Source organism: Brienomyrus brachyistius, chromosome 2 (genome assembly GCF_023856365.1).
Source record: "Brienomyrus brachyistius isolate T26 chromosome 2, BBRACH_0.4, whole genome shotgun sequence".
NCBI classification, from domain to species: domain Eukaryota; kingdom Metazoa; phylum Chordata; class Actinopteri; order Osteoglossiformes; family Mormyridae; genus Brienomyrus; species Brienomyrus brachyistius.
Genome location: NC_064534.1, coordinates 37913918 through 37930687, shown reverse-complemented (window position 1 = coordinate 37930687; position 16770 = coordinate 37913918). Strand labels below are relative to the sequence as shown.

At 42.2% G+C, this 16770-nt stretch overlaps 1 protein-coding gene across 4 annotated transcripts; it reads right to left on the bottom strand.

Annotated features, from left to right (window-relative positions):
- Positions 1-9036: 9036 nt before the first annotated feature.
- Positions 9037-16430, bottom strand: LOC125712237 (uncharacterized). 4 transcript variants are annotated; one of them, XM_048982093.1, is made up of 10 exons: positions 16302-16430; positions 14516-14625; positions 13085-13294; positions 11932-12967; positions 11613-11781; positions 10653-11524; positions 10475-10534; positions 10288-10378; positions 9964-10121; positions 9037-9336 (listed from the first exon to the last, which is right to left on the bottom strand). In XM_048982093.1, the coding sequence occupies exons 4-6, from the start codon at positions 12680-12682 to the stop codon at positions 11392-11394; spliced, it is 1053 nt and encodes a 350-aa protein (XP_048838050.1). In that variant the 5' UTR covers positions 12683-12967; positions 13085-13294; positions 14516-14625; positions 16302-16430; the 3' UTR covers positions 9037-9336; positions 9964-10121; positions 10288-10378; positions 10475-10534; positions 10653-11391. The 4 variants fall into 4 exon arrangements, with proteins under 4 accessions (XP_048838050.1, XP_048838041.1, XP_048838068.1 ...); XM_048982084.1 differs by having other exon boundaries at positions 16297-16422; XM_048982111.1 differs by having other exon boundaries at positions 10653-10723; positions 16297-16422.
- Between the last annotated feature and the right edge of the window lie 340 nt (positions 16431-16770).

The window sequence follows — 16770 nt, the reverse complement described above, 5'->3', positions numbered from 1 at the left end:
ACCCCCTGGGGATCGAATTACCTCCGCTAAAAAACGCAAAGCAATACCCAAGAGAGTCACAGTAGTCAAAAAGAAGCGCGAGAAGAAGGTGGCCAAAAAAGCACAGAAAAGAAGATACATTTTCTAAAACTATGGCCCTCATTCACAACATGTCGGAAGAGTGTATGAAATCAGAATTGGATATTTTTGCATTACCATACACGCAAGCAAGCATTGATAAGAATATATACGTGGAGGTGCCACCACTCTCAGCCTTAACTGATAATGGCCCCCTGGAGTTTTTTATCGCCGGTAATGGGGAAGATTACCTAGATCTCAACAACACGCTACTGCATCTCCGGTGTCGGATCACAAGAGCTAACGGTACAAACATTGACGCAGGGGCAAATGTGGGAGTCATAAATTACCCGATCGCCTCCATTTTCTCACAAGTGGACGTATCCCTGGGTGACCGGCTAGTGAGCCAATCTAGCAACACTTACCCTTACAGAGCGATGATAGAGTGCCTGCTTAATTATAGCGTCGGTACGCTCTCCAGACAGTTTACCTGCGGGTTGTTTTTCAAAGACAGCAGTACAGGAATGAATGAGACAGACCCGCAAGGCCTTAACGCGGGGCTAGAGAAAAGAGCCGCATTTTCGGCAAGAAGCAGCGTTTTCGATTTGATGGGCCCAATACACTCTGACATATTTTTTCAGGAGCGGCTAATGCTAAATGGGGTCGACGTCAAAATTAAAATGGTCCGAAACAAAGATGAGTTTTGCCTCATGAGCGGTGATGCAGATGAGCAGTACTCGCTCAAAATAGTATCGGCATCCCTCTTTGTTAAAAAAGTTTCTGTATCGACGGCTGTCAAACTGGGGCACGCGAGCGCATTGCTGACAGCCAACGCGAAATACCCGATCGAGAGAGTATGTATGAAAACTTTTATTGTGGCCGCGGGTAGCCGTGTCTGCGCTCAAGAAAATTAGTTTCTAGGTCAGCTGCCTAAAACCGTAGTTATCGGGTTTGTAGATAATATGGGTTTTATGGGCGCGTACGATCGAAACCCCTTCAATTTTCAACATTACGACGCTGAATTTGTAGCACTTTACGTAGATGGCCAGCAGTATCCCTCTAAACCCTTTCAACCAGATTTTATCCGAGGAAACGTGGCCCGTGAATATTACAGTTTGATTTTGGCTACGGGGAGACATTTGAAAAACGAGCCTTTCGCTGTTGACAGAAACGAGTACATAAATGGCTACACTTTGTACGCCTTTAACTTGTCACCCGACGAGGGATGTAATCAGCATCTCTCCATGGTTAAAAGCAGAAATATGCGCCTGGAGATGAGGTTCCGACAGCCGCTGGCCAGGACTGCGACATTGATAGTTTACGCATCATTCGACAATATAATCGAGATTAGCCAAAGGAGAAATGTATTGTACGATTACTACTAGTCATGAACACATTGGAGCTATCCAACATCCTTGGCAGAAACCGCTGGACTGCTAGACATTTTTATGGGGTGTTGGCTTGTGACGAGCTGGAGGCTGTAAAACTTGAAAAATTACCCGCAATCTTCATCGTCAACACACATCCGAGTTGGGCACCCGGTGAGCACTGGCTGGCGCTTTTCATCGGTACTGACAGCACCGCAGAGTTTTTCGACTCGTACGGAAATCCTCCGGATCACCCCAGCTTTCCAAGGGCCATAAACGCTTTTATGACAAGGCACTGTGACCGTCTCATTTGCAACGCGAAGCAGCTTCAAAGCGATCTCAGTGTGACGTGTGGACAACATTGCATTTTTTATTTAATTAACCGCTGTAGAGGCTTTTCTTTTTGCAAAATTCTATCGTTTTATAGCAATGATTTAAAAAAGAACGATGCTATGGTTTCTCATTTTGTTTCTAAATTTAAATATATCAATCGTGTGAAAAATATGTTTACCAAAATGCAGATGGTGAGATGTTGTAAGGCTTTGAAAAAGATTGTGCATGACAAATAAAAAACACAAAGACAAAATATCACGTTTGAGTGTTTTAATTAAGTAAGTACAAAAGCATTTTAAAACACAAGCCAGTCGGGTCTTAAGAATTTCCGGGGGGTTCGCGGTGACCGACCATCTCGGGGTGTCCCGTCACGCCGCTCCTCGGTGCGGGGCTTGTTCTTGATCGACTCTATGAGACGTCCAACATCTTGGTTAGGTATGAGGGTGCAAGGCATGTTGAGTCTAGCCAGGCCTTGTAGAAATTCTCCCCACCCCACAGGCCTTCTCCCCTCGTTCACGTTATGCGGGTTGGTAATGTTTTTAAGCAAATCGAGCATGTGGGATCCAGCGATAGTTGTACCATTAAAAACAAACTCCCCGCGCGGATTCCACGCAGTGACGGCAGAGTTTTCAAGCATTTTACCCATTATATATTCAGCCTTTTTCTTGTTACGCGAAGCAACATTTTTAATGACTTCATCCATAATGGAATCCCCAGCAACGGTGGCACGTGCCGCCACAGCATTATCTATTATAGGGTCTTCAGGAGGAAGTGTTAATGATAAGGGCTCATTATCACCTTGCTTGGCCAAAGTCAAATATCTCTGTAGCACCTCTGTGTACAAGCGGACCTTTTCGTGGTCAGCAACATCCGTTCTTGATAAAATGTTGCGTATTGCAATGTCCAATTCGCTTTCGGCAGTCTGTCTTATCGTATCTTTAGGAGATGTGGCATTATGCAGTTTTTCAAGCTGTGCCTTAGGGACCAGATACATTTTCCTAGCGTGTTCCATTTACTTAGCTCCGTTGAAAAAGACTGGTGAGAAACGGTATGGCGACACTTAGCAGTGGTAGAATGAATCCCCCACCGGTCTGTATAATAGCCTTCTTCTTTTTTTTAAACGATGCCCATTTGTTTGCCAATAGTTTAATGCCGCTCTTTTGCTTTTTTAGTTGTACAATCTGGGCTTTGGTTAACGGGATCTTGCCGCACAGCACGTTCAAAGCTATTTCACAAAGAGTGTTCAGCAAACCCGGAGATGCCGTCTTTAAAATTTTCTTTCTCTGTCTGGCGTTACTGTCAAATAAAGCTTTCAGGTCACTCCAATTTCTTTTTATACGAGCCGACATTATTATTTTTTCTTGAGCACGTAAGCAGCCGGCCACTCGGGTGGAAGCATTCCTGTTCTGAGCCTACAGTCCTCGGGTGTCACGGCTTTTAAATCCACCAATAGATATCCGTAAGGGACTTTTGTAGCGTCTTCGAAAGCTTCTAGAAAAAATTTTGAATGCCGCGGGTACATCTGCCTTGCCAATACACTCGTCTGTAATTTATCTCGGGGGTTTTTAAATAATACGATATAATTAGCGTTGAGATTGATGGTCCGGCTCTTCTTACCTTGGAAGAAAAGATTCTGCACCAGATATATGACGCTTAGATTTCTGTGATGCGTGTACTTGGTAAAAGCTTTTTCCACCTCGCCGTTATCGCTGGCTTTTTCCATAAGGTCGTCAATGATGATCAAATTAATTTTATTTGATGGTAAAAGTTCATCGTCACACAGAGACTCTGGGATTCCTTACACAAATTTAATATTTTTTATTTTGCACAACAAATCATCATACAATGGTTGCCAGCAAGAATAGCACCATACGACGTTTTCAGGCACTCTGGACAATGTACAATCCACATTCTCAAGCAGTCTTTTAATGAAATAAGACTTGCCACAGTTGCTCGGTCCCGATATAATGCACGAGAATGGGTGCTGAAGCCTATTGTCGAACCCGTCACTAGAATCCATAAGGCAGTGTGGAATAGTCAGGCAGTAGCTGCCGCTTGGTGTACACAACCTTGAAACACTTGTTGACTGTCTTATTTTTCAAAAGGAACCCCCTTTTATCCCTCAAGATTTGCTGCGTAGATGTCCTGATCTCTCGAGGGGGGTCACGTGGGTTACTCAAAAAATCGTGAACTAACTCTGTGAGGGATGCGATGTTGACAACTTTCGAATTGGTGTTGTGCAGCGTTATTCCCTTAACTTTCAAGTTTGTTTTACTTTTTGCGGTTCTGTACCCATAAGTTTTGGGGCCCCCTGAAACAAATTCCACAATGTGATCATCTGGGTCCAACTCGCTTGTCAGCTCACAGAGAAAGTCACCCAAAGGTGGCATCCAGTCCCCCGGCTTGCTGACAAAAATGACAGAGTCTGTATCATGGTACAGCGTACGCCGCCCCAAGCGATCCATGAGGTTGTACAGCTCGAGCCTTGCATACGCGGTAGTGAACGCCGCAATAAACGTGTTGACGTGCCGCGGCGTGTTAGGGAACACCTTTATGTTCCGCCATTGGACCATTTCCACATTGTCATTCAAAAAGGAAAAGTGAGACACATTGACCAGCTTTGAAAAAATGAACATGAGAAACTCATCGGGGTCTTTGATGAGCGTCGTACTTGCCTGATTTATCCTCTGACCAAATTTTCCCCAAAGACTGTTTAAAAACAATTTGGAAATTTGGCGTTTCACTTTGTTCACCCCGATGTTTTCGGGGTTCAAGCGGATGCCCTCCTTCTCAAAGTAGGTCTGTATGTATCTCTCTTTATCCTCAGCACTCTTTACCCAAGAGGGATAACCCGAAGCCTCCTGTTTTCCCTTTAAATGGGTGTTAATATAGTCAGCAAAGAGTGTGTCTGTCCTATCGGGGAAATGCCAGACCTCGTAAATCTTGGCAATTTTGTAGCCCTTTTCAACAGCCTTGTTGATTTCGATACTGCACCACGTACCGCTCAGAGCTCTCTGCTCATCTGAATGATTGCAGACCCCTTGCGTCTCAGTTTCACAGCATGTTCGGCAAAGTGTGAACATGAGTTTACCGCCGGACCTGTAAGGCAGAACCGGCAGGTAAAGACCTCTCGGTGGGTAAACCTTGGCTTTGATCAACCCAAAATAGTTTTCCACACTGTCGAAATCGCGGTAAATGATTACGGGGTGGCCTACCGGGTACTCCTTAAACTTGTTGACAGAGGGGTAAAGGCTCGTGAAGTCGTAGTAATGTATACGCTCGTTGCCCTCTGCTTTGTAGTGCAATTGCAAGGCGTTAGTTCTGCCGCCAAACAGAGCGTCCCGAGGGTCGATGCGCTCTGGAAAGTCAAATTCCCTCAAGAATGCCTGTACATTTGCATTTTCAGCCTTCATTTTGCCCCACTGGTGTTCCCAAATAACATGTACATTGAGGTTGTACGTGTGTTTAAGGGCAAATATTTTATCCTGAAACTGCTGATGCATGTCCCCAAAACGCAGTTTTGTTACAGGATTCAGTGCGTTTGAATCAAAGCATTCTGGGCACCCGTGAAAAAAACACCCCGCAAATTCGTACGCCGTACGAACCCCGTCGATTTCGGCATAGCCGTCGAGGTAGTAGGGACCCATTTTCACCTCCCCTCTACAGAGCGCGTGCTGAATCTCTAGTTTTTCGCTATGCGCGATGTATTCCAGCCACTGAATAGATGGTGTGGAGTATGCCTTTTGTCGCTTGATGTAATTATCTGGAGTGGTTAGAGCGACGGTATTTTCAGGCAAAAAACTCATGCAAAACTGCTTCATGCACACTGAGGCAATGGTGACACATTGAAAGGGGTCTAGATTACAACTGTTTATAATCTCACCCCTGAACCTGAGACAACCCTCTCTCAAGATGACAACATCATTTTTACAGTACTCTGCCATTTCTTTTCTAAAGTCAAACACCTCTCCCGCAACAGTACCGTACCACTCCATAAACTCTCTCTTTTCCTTCTCCATCATGGTTTGCACACCGTATGCCTCTGTTGGCGGGTAGGGACCGACGTAATTTTGATTTTCTACGGTGTTCCAAAAATGTGGGAAATAGCCCTTCTTTTCGCTCTCAAAACCCAAAGCGGCGGGGAATGCGCTCAGCTTCATGGGCAGAAAGCAGAGGGAGTCAATGTATCTTTGGCTAAAGTCCTCGTCTGACACACAGAGCAGTTTGCTGCCCTGTGTGATAATGTGGGGTGTGATGCCATTTTCAACTAAATATTTCATGAGAAGGTAACTATCATAGCCTTTAGAGTTGTGCGCTATAAATGTGTACCCCTTGTATTTACGGTTGCGGTACTTTTTGAAAAATTCCGCCACACAGCCATCCCCCTTAGCGGTCCAACAATTTCCCTCAAAGTCAATGCAGCAGATGTAATTAGCAATGTGCGTCCCCTCATCTTGTCTACATTCAAAGTCGTAAAATACATAGCGGTCTGTCAAGGCCTCAGTTTTTACTGGCTCGATAAAACACTGATGCTCACAGTCAGGGGTCAAGTCCTCTTTACAAAAAGCGCATCTGGTATTTGGCTTACACTTCTGACCCTTTTGGTTATTTTTTGTGACGGTGTACCGATTGTTACACTTGTCACGATACTTGACTGTGTCGCACAAGCTGCGTACACCAGTGCCGCCTGGTTGCTGTTTTGACATTTTGTGCTGCTCGAAACAATACCGCGATCGACAGAACGACCCGCAGTCCTCACAATGTATGTATGCTGTGCGATGCTTATGGCACTCGGGACTGAGACAAACGTTGCAGTAATACTCACATTTGTGCCCTGTTTTAATACTGAATGAGGCATAACAATAATCACAGACGTAAGATTCCCCAAAAAACGACGTCAAGCTTTTTATACCGAAATAATGCTGATCTTGAAGGTACAGAAAGATTGTTTTATTACGAGGCTCGGGGTTTGTCTGAAATTTCTTAAAAATGTCAGACTTGTCACATCGGTACCATACAACGATTTTGACCCCAAGCATTCGCTCAAACTCTGCTATGTTTGAGAATGAAACCATGTCAGCAACAGTTAGACCGACTGATTCCTGTAAACGTTTAGCTTCTATCTCCGCAATCTCATGTGACATGTCAGGGTTTAAGAGGTGGACTACGCAGTAAGCAAAGCACAGATTATTGCCCGAGTTTTCAGAAACAATAAGGCACCTGAGCTTCTTTTGCAAAATGTCAGATTTTAAAAGTTTTGTTAATTTCTGTCGTTTGGCCGCGCCACCATTTCGATTATGAATAATCTGCACGACCAGCTCCAGCGTTTCATCGCTGAAAACCTCGGCATTACTCTGTGTAAGGTTGTCTACCATCAATAGCAGATCATTTAGATCGATCTCGCCTCTAACATGTATAGCTGTGTTATTAGTCACTGAATTCCCCTGCAGTTCCACCTGTATGATATCCCCCGGACCCGCTAAAGCGTTCACTCTGTCAACCAAATTTTGGAATGTCTGTATAACGGCCCTGTAGACATCTACTATGTCATCATGCTCAATCCCCTCAAAGTGAAAGCGTTGCCTTATCTCGGTGTTGTTAAACAGTGGTCTACGTATTACATTAACATCAACATCAGCTGCACCCCCACCATGTTGTTGTACCACATTATCAATGTCCATAATTTCTGGTTCCACCGCCGCTCCATCTTCATCATTTAAATCATTTAAGAAGTTTTGTAAAATGGGGTTAAATTCACCCGGTTGCTCACCATTCAGTTCAGCTATCATCTGATGCAGTTCAGCGTACATGGCCGATCCGTCATCAGCGTCAAGCATTTGCACATCGTTGTCCGGTCCGCTGTCAGCCGCGTGGTCGTCAGCCATTTCCACATTCATAGACACATCAGCATTTGGTAGCCACCCGTCTACATCGCCTATAGCGTCACCCATATTAACATAGTCCATAGCCTCAACCGCTTCATGAGCACCATTCTCATTTAAATCATTTATTAAGGCGAGCATGTAGGGGTTAATTTCAGCCGGTGGTCCGTCATTCAGTTCATCAATCAGCCGAAGCAGATCGGGGTTCAGCGGCGTTTCACCATCGTCGTCATCATTTATATGCATGCTTCTACCCCCGTCAAAACTCCACTGCCTCCAGTTTTCTGCCATGTCTGTGCTTATTCTTTATATCTGATCAGACAAATTCGCCAAAAAATCACACATTTGATCCTGAAAAAGGAAAAAAGCTACCTTGAGCCCCTTCAGCCTCCCAGCCCGGGATACAGCACCGTCCAGGGAGCTCGCAACCGGCCACTGCCAAGGTGTTAATTGGTCAATATTCCAATCTTGCGTCCTCTGCAGGGGTCCCGATAAGGCCCGGGATGTGGTCGCTGGATCACCGCTTGCTGGGAACCCTTGGTCCGGGGTCACAACCCCTGTAGTAGGAGTACCCGGCGGCGTAGATTCCAACTGTTCTTCAGGTTCGCTCTGTGCGCCGTCGGTTGAAGTTTCTGCCGTCGCTATACCCGCTTCAATTTTTTCAGCCGCAGCGATCAACAATTCATCATCGGCAGTGTCTTGGGGGGACGACAAGGACAAAATCAGTCTTTAAGCATTTCATACAGAAAAATCCACGATGCGGGTATTGTTCCACGTACACTGTAAAAAAAAAACTGTCAAATTTACGGTAAAATACTGGCAGCTGTGGTTGCCAGGAATATACCGTGAAAAAAATGTGGAATCTGTAAAAGACAATACGGTATACTGGTTTTGTAACCCTAAATTTTAAGGTAGACCACGTATTATTTTACCAAAATCATGGTAGAAAAAAACAAATATATTTGTCAATTATACAGCAATTTAATGTAAAAAATGCAACTTTCCATAGCTTTTTACGGATATTTGCAGTAAAAAAAAAGTTATAATATAATAATATTTACAGTAATTTGTTGTTAATTTAACAGTGATAGGATAGACCCTATTATTGTAAATAACTGTAAAAATAACAGAAATATGTTAAACCTTATTAAAACCTTTGACAGTAAAAAACACAGTGAAATTGTATAACAAATTACAGCATTTTATTTTGACCAGATACATTTTACGGTAAATTCCTGGCAACCACAGCTGCCGGTATTTTACCGCTAAAAATACAGTACAATATGAGGAACATAAATAGTTTACTGTACATTTTACATTTGCAACTGCTAAATATAGAAAAATCTAAAGATGCTCATATATAACCAAGGTAGTGAACATTACTGATAAACAATGAGAAAATTTGACATACCATTTGAAAACAGACTAAACATATCATTTTCTCTATTCCTACCAAACAGCATAGATCTTGAGAATACAGCATGTGTCCATATATATGGCTGGTAATCCATGGAGGAATGAATAAACATGAAACAAAAAATTACCTGCCCCTATAAACAGTAATGAGTCACTGGGTCCTGCCTTAGTGAAGGAAAGGACTCAGTGGAGTTTCTAATGCGCATGGTGTCGAAGATACAAGCTCTGCAGGAGTACTTCAATGTCCATCAGGAGTTCACTTTGGACTGACAGGATCCCCTCTGCAGCAAAAAATGGACAAAGTTTGATCAGTGCTTGAGCAAAATGCACAGAAATGAACAAAATGTGCTGCCAAAAACAGATCTAATGATAAATGATTTCTTAAGTGTAAAATATACAGTTCTTAAAGGGTAGCTATTGTCAAAATGCAACCTGGGCTGTTATTTTTTTTACTGTAAACGAGACAAACATATATCTAAAAGCATAATTATGACAAACGAGCCGTTTTTGAGATTGACCGTGATTTTGTTTTGTGGTCAATAGCCGGTGAATGGGAATACTAGGGGCATAAATTTGAGCGCATCAAAATCGATACAGTAAAAATAAAACAGCCCAGGTTGCGTTTTGGCAATAGTTATCCTTTAAATCTACTTATGTAAAAGTGATACATACACAACGCAGCCCTAATCACAATCATAATTTGTTTGAAAACGTATTTAAGTTTCCTATTGATTTATCATAGAACTTGAAGTTAATGGCTGAATGCATGGTGATGAGACCTATCATTCGATCTACATTTTATAGCGTATGAAACTGCTCACCTGGACATGAACCTGAGCTCGGCTGATTAAGATTAGTGTCTCCTGTCCATCTTTCTTTAGCAAAACTTGAATAATACCACTGCTTACCTCTTATTGAATCTTTGGGTGCAGACTTAATTGAAGAGCCTCGTATAAACAGGCAGGGTGTGATGTTTAGGGAAACCAAAGAATACAGGCACCATCATTTCTGCCAGAAGACTCATGGGGGGCAACGAAACTTTCATTGTGGACCGGCTAGATACCTTCTGCATTCAGAAAGAAAACAAAAAGGGCATACACCATAAACAATAATAACTGACAAAAATAATGAGACAAGAAATTTAAGTAACAAAATAAGTGCAAATCAAGTTTCCCTGTGTTGCAGTGTAGCTGAATGTTTTTCAACAATTTGATTTACGGTAAAACACATACCAAATATTTCCAGCCAAGGTTTGTTTCAATCTTCAGCATGCTTTACCTGCCATTGTCTTGAAACTGTTTCATCTGTCACTCTCATTTGATGCTGTTTACAAAAACAAAACAGCAATGTTGTAAAGGGAAAAAGGAAAATGAATTTAATGGAAAAAAAAGAAAAAAAGATTATGACCTGAAATCTCACCATTTCCTGAGAGTCACAGGTCCTTTGAGTATCCTTATGGTTTCTGCTCAAATTCAGTGTCTGAAAAGGGCAGGAACAAAACAAACATTTTTAATCATAATAAAGACAAAATAAGATTTAGAGACAGACAACAGAGAAATGTGTAAAATATCTTCTTGAATCTGTTTACTTTACTAACCTTGAAAGAGACTCTTGGGTCTTAGCTGTGCCACCACCCTTAACCCTTAAAACACATGCATCAGAAAACCACTGCAACAAAATTTCAGATGTCCTTCACTGACATTTTTATTGTCTTGAACATATTTTGACCTCCACACACTTGCTGCTAGTCAAATATATTGCTTTAAACAAATAAAGGCAAAACAAGCATGTAAAGCTTCTCCTGGCATTATGAAAAAAGAAAGCCAAAACTGCTTAAGCTCTACACTTAAAGTCAACTAACAAATGTATATTAACCATTTTCAGGAAAACATGAATTTGAACAAACACATAAGCTTGTGACATCACTTTTGCAGAAACGTACAGCTACAAAATGCTATAATAACAGTTAAAGTCAATGTAACGTAAAGTAATGTTTGTAACAGACAGTGCTGTTTAAATTTCAATGTTAACAGTTCAGTGCAACACTTAACTTGTTTGCTAATTAGGGCAATACAAAATTCAAATAGTTTAAACTCTTGTATAGAATATAGAACATCTCTGAAACATCAAAAGTACAGTTCTCAGTAACAATCCCTAGTTAGAGGGATTGTTTAAAGATATATGGTAAAAACCTCTGAAAAGCATGCCTGTGATAACAGAAATCAGGTAAGAGTACAGTACTCAATATCAGCTGGGATAACTGAAAACATAAACAACACAGTAGTTCCCAGTCAAGGTACAGTTAAGCTGACTGTACCGATCTGTTCAAAATGTCTTTAAACAGTCACTCGCCACTCGTGATCAGAGAGATCGGCGATGAGGGTGAGTACTCTTGGGTTCACATGCAGTGTCTTCTTCTTAGTTTTTTCAACTTTTGTTCCCTTCTCTGGGTTAATGTTGAAGAAACACCTTGATAAACACAATAATCCATAATAAAACACTAATACAATGAAGAAAAAAAAGAAAGGGAAAGGCAAGGGAAAAGTAAAAGAATTACCTCTGAAGGAATTCAAGTGTGGAGCCAAGTTCCAGGGGATAGTGGATGTTCAGGCAGTAGTAGCTACCAAGCATCAGACAGATTGCAGAGATGAAGTCAGTCATTTGGTCATTTACAACTTTGTGGTCAATGCTGAGCATGAACAGTCTCGATGCAAAGCAGGAGGATCCTTGGAATGAAATACAAGTGTAAAAGAATTAACTGTAAAACCCCCTTTACCATTCAAATGTGTCTTAAAATAGTGAAAGTGCAGACATTTAATATAGTGTATCCTTGCATTAGCTTAGGTTCGGTGCACTTGTACTGATTTTCAACTCACCACAACCAATGATACATGGTGTCACAGGCAGGCTTTCCACTTGGACTTCTTTTGCCAGACATGTTTCATCAGCATAGTGGAAGAGGGTCTCCTCTTTTTCATCGAAATAGGAGAGGAGGAGGAGCATCATATCTTTCAGGTCTTCTGAGCAGCCCTTCAGCTGTCCCCTCTGCAGTTCTATGACAGCCTCCAAGACACGCTTGCTCTTGTCTGCACAAGTGGTTTTCAGAAAGTCCAGAAGCCGTTTTCCCTTCTTTTCTAGACTGGTGAGGAAAGTCTCTTTCAGCGGTACCCCAGTAAGTTCTTCAAAATGGACTGTCATTCCAATCGCCTGAAACAAATAAGGCCACTCTTCTTTGAGGGTTTGCATGTCTGCTCCGCTGTTTATTGCTTTGCGCTGAGAGTAGTAGGTGCATTTCATTAGAGTTTTTACTTCTTCATGACTGAAGCTTGTCTGTTCACTGAGAATCTTCATACGTTCCTTCTTCTCCTGCTGGGTTTCCAGTGTCTCACTGACTGGCAAAAACTTCATGTCCCACTTTATGCAGCCATATGTGTCTTGAACAGATGCTCGCTTTTCAGGTGTGACTTCATCGGTGTCATCTGATCCTCCCTGTTTGCGCTTCTGTAACACTGGTGAAGTAGACCTCTTCACATTTTCAATTCGTGCCTGAATCTGTTTTACCAAAGAGTGGTACCCCTGTCCTACCACTTCCCCCTCTATGACATCCTGCAGTGACTTGGGATACATCGCAACCAGTTTTTTTTGCAATTTCAGTCGAGGCTCTTCTACTTGGAGAGGCACAGGCTTTCATCATCTCCTTCACAATAATGCGGATCATCTCCCTCCGCAATCGAGGCTTTGGTCTTTTCTCTCTCTGAAGACACTGGATCAAGTCTTCTGGAAAATCTTCACTTGGAATTCTAAAGTTATCTACCCAGTCTAGAGAATATATTGGACTGGGTGAGGCAGAAAATGAGGAGCAAGAAGATGGAGACGATATGCTGGCCTGGCTTGAAATTTCCATATTTGGTGCTGTAAATCAATATCACAAACGATAGATTAATTGTACTTCTTGGACCTTGGCCAAAGCATAATAGAAAAAACAGAAAGCCCTTCATGGCTATTGTGCAATGAAATCATAATACTTACTGGTTTGTTTCCAAGCAGCCAGCAGTTTTCTTGCCTGAACTGGTCTCAGGACAGAGTTCAGATCAGTCTCACTGATGAACTGCAAGTCCTCAGATGTCTCCACTCCTAATGATTGTAGTGTCTCTAGTACAATTTCAAGGATTAAGGCAGACAGGTCCGGCAGCACCTTAGTAATGGAACTCCTTATGCTGTCCCCCATTTCCGAGATGTCTGATAAAAGAATGTGAATAAAGGTCAATTTACACCAAATGGTACCTTTGGTCTTAAAATATGAAGCTGATCTTGCTTGATACTACACTTTTATACAGTGTTTCGTAAGTACCAAACTAACAGCCCCATTATTGTGACAGCACACTGTGTTTCAATGGAACCATTTGGTACCCATACTTCATGTAAGATGTTAATGGATAGAAATCAATTAAGTCAATGATGTTCACACACTGCATCTTTTCTTTTTCCTTTCTCACTGAGTGCAGATGATACTGAGAATGGTATTCTGTCACGTGCACCGACACCAGAAAATAAACACTGTCATTCTTAATCAAAATGAGAACTACTTCACCAAACTCAACAGAGTCAGAGCCCCCTGTGACAAGGAAGTGTCCTTTCTTGTACTGTGTTCCCTTGTACATCGTTTCTACTGTGACCTTTGTATTGGTTTCAGTAAAGTCAAACATTTGAACTGCTTCTTGAATGGCTTTACTGTACAGCACTGAGTAAAATGGAGAACCATCTTTGACTTTCAAGACAGATTGACACAATGACCCTGCTGCAAGATAGGCTTGAAATATCTGATGTCTTTCAGAGAGTGTATGGCAGAGGTTTTTGAAATTTTTCAGATTTCTGGCACACCTCTTGAAATAACTGTGCTTACTTTCAAAGCGCATTGTCCATAATCTTATCAGTGGGCCAAATTTCAGAATCAGTGCTGGGTAATGGCGTAGAAAATGGTGTTTTGGTCTCAGGTTGCATTCTGGGAACAGAGCTTTTCTTGACTCTAAATATTCTTGAATAAGAATATCAAGATATGCTACCTGAGCCACTGAAATTTTCTGAGCACACACCATGTCTACAATATCTTTCAGCTGCAGAGTTAAGTTCCACACATCATCTGTGGGGTCTGTCACTATGTCACCAACTATGAGAGGCAGCAATCGGAGGAAGTTCCAGTTCTGTATAGCCTGTCCTGAGAGTTTAGCTGCTTGAGGACTGACCTCAGATGGCTTTGTAGAAGCATCAGACGCATGGTAACTAAACTGTTTGATGCGTAGGTTCAGAGTGGAGTAAGTGAACCATGCTTTTTTCTTTATGAAGTATTTCAGATACAGTGCCACATCATAAGCCAAAACTCCCTCAAAGATATCATGACCTAGACATGGTGGCAAGCCTGGCATACAAACGTTGAAGTATTTCAGTGAATTGAACACTGACCTGAACTTCACTCCTTCGACGTCTGGTGTATTGTCAATCTGGAGGCGATCAACAGCAGAGTTGTAGTTCTCTTTGGTACGTTCTGGTCCACACAGATTTGGGTCAGCACCCTGAAATTCAGATTTCGTTATCAGGCAGTACCTGCAGAAGTACTTTGAAGAACTAAAGTTTTCAGTGAAGCCACCAATACAGTGAGAACCCAGATTATCACCAGCAATGCAAAACAAAGTTCCTTTGACTCTAGTTTCATCTGATGCAACAATCCCACTGTCCTCCAATTCTTTCAAGTCTGCTAGTAATTCAGAGAACACATTAGCATGACCAAACTCTTTAAAATCTTTCTCCCTGCACAGTAAGACAAGAGACATGTGATCTGTGTCTGAGCGTACATGAAGTGGCAAGTTTGCCACTGATGCATATACAGCTAATACCTTGTGTTTTGTCCTTGCAGAGCCTAAAGGGTTAACGACTTCAAAGGCATCCTGGTAGAGTACTAGCTTGAGGCATGATGGGTTTTGACCAAAAAAATCATTTGATTTAAACAGCTTACTATCACTTATGTCACACAGAACATCAGCAGGAGGCTCAGTAGAGGGCTCTTCTGATTTCTGCCACAGATAAGACTCTAGCAGACATCTCAAAGTCTCTCTTAAAGGCACATAATAGGCAAACCTATCTTTTCTGTTTTCATCTCTCCCTAAAAATATTTTCTTTGGTTCCACATAGTTGAAGGCTTTTTTAAAGGTCTGAGCTCTGGAGTGCACTGTCCTCAATGGCCCGGTATGACATGCAGAAAAAAGATCATAGCTTTTGACAGACTCGCAGACTTTGTTGATGTCCTCCTCTGATAATGATGTGTCATCTTTTAACAGTGATGCAAGTTTACCCAAACTGTATGTCTGTCCGAACTCATGTATGTTCTGCATTTCCTCCACAATGTTCTGTATGGTTGAAGCAGGCAGTAGAAACTGACCCTGCAATTTTAAGTAGAACAGTGAAACGTTTCTCAGAAAAAGATCACAGAATTCAGGGGGCATTTCCATGTTATCTGTAATAGACTGTGCAGCAGGCTCGGAAAACAAGGGTACAAAGTCATCTGATGTGGTTGGAACAGATGATGATTGACATGCAGAATCTCTATATAAATCACCAATGCTGCTGTCTGAAAACTCTCTGTGTTTACGTGACATGTGAGCAGTAAAAGATGATTTAACTCTAAAGGTATTTGTGCATCCTCTTACTGGACAAGTGACCACGTGTCCTTCCACAATATGGCTCTTCAGATGAGCTATTAACTCTTTAGAGTTCTGACACTGACGTTCGCACATCGCCATTGCACATGTAAATGAAGAAACCACCGCCACACCAGTGACATGGGTGGGGGCAGAGTGTCTTCGGTAAAAATGAGCCTTAAACGCGCCATACCTGGTGTATGCCTGCTTACAGCCTGCTTCAATACACCGAAAGAAACAACGTGGCTCATTCCGATGCAGTTTACAATGAAGCACGTAGCCCCTTGATGACTGAACTACCTTACCACAGAAATTACAGGTTAACATAACTCCATGTACTTTGGTAATTCCTCCCTAGCGAATTAAGCACGCCAAACACAGAAACTAATCCAGAGCAATGCTTCCCTCGCGACAGTAATGCTAACTCAACTCACAAATGCTAACTAAATTCACAACCTCACTCATAAAAAACAAACTGCTAAAATTATCTATAAACGCTGGGCTGGTGGATTTTTATAACAGGGCTAACTTGATGTTGCATGTACACACCTCACCTTGAACTAATTGTAAACTGCCAGGATGTCTACAAATTCCGAAGATGCTGTGGTCCAAGCAGCTATAAATGGCGCTAATATACGAGTTCAAAACTGTGTCCGTTAGCGAAGCCAACTTGAGTCTCCTGCATGAAAAAAAGAGCGGTTGGCATGCAGCTCAGCAGCGCGCCGCGCTATTGGTCATTTTCAGGTGACGTCATCCCGCAATGTAATGTCGCTCTTTGTTTCTTTAGGAGGAGGTTTGAATTTGATCAGTCTGCGGACCGCTGCAGCCACATCTTGCCTTGCTTCCCCTTTTTTTGGTGAAATGGTTCGCTCATACTGCACAATGTTGCTACCAGGATTTTTTTTTCTCTGCAATTCGAACGTAATACGTCTGTACACAGTTTACCAGCAGTTTAGCTGCCAATCAACAGCGATCACACAAACTCAAAATTTAAGGCGGACCCACTTAAGGTGGTCTGCTAAT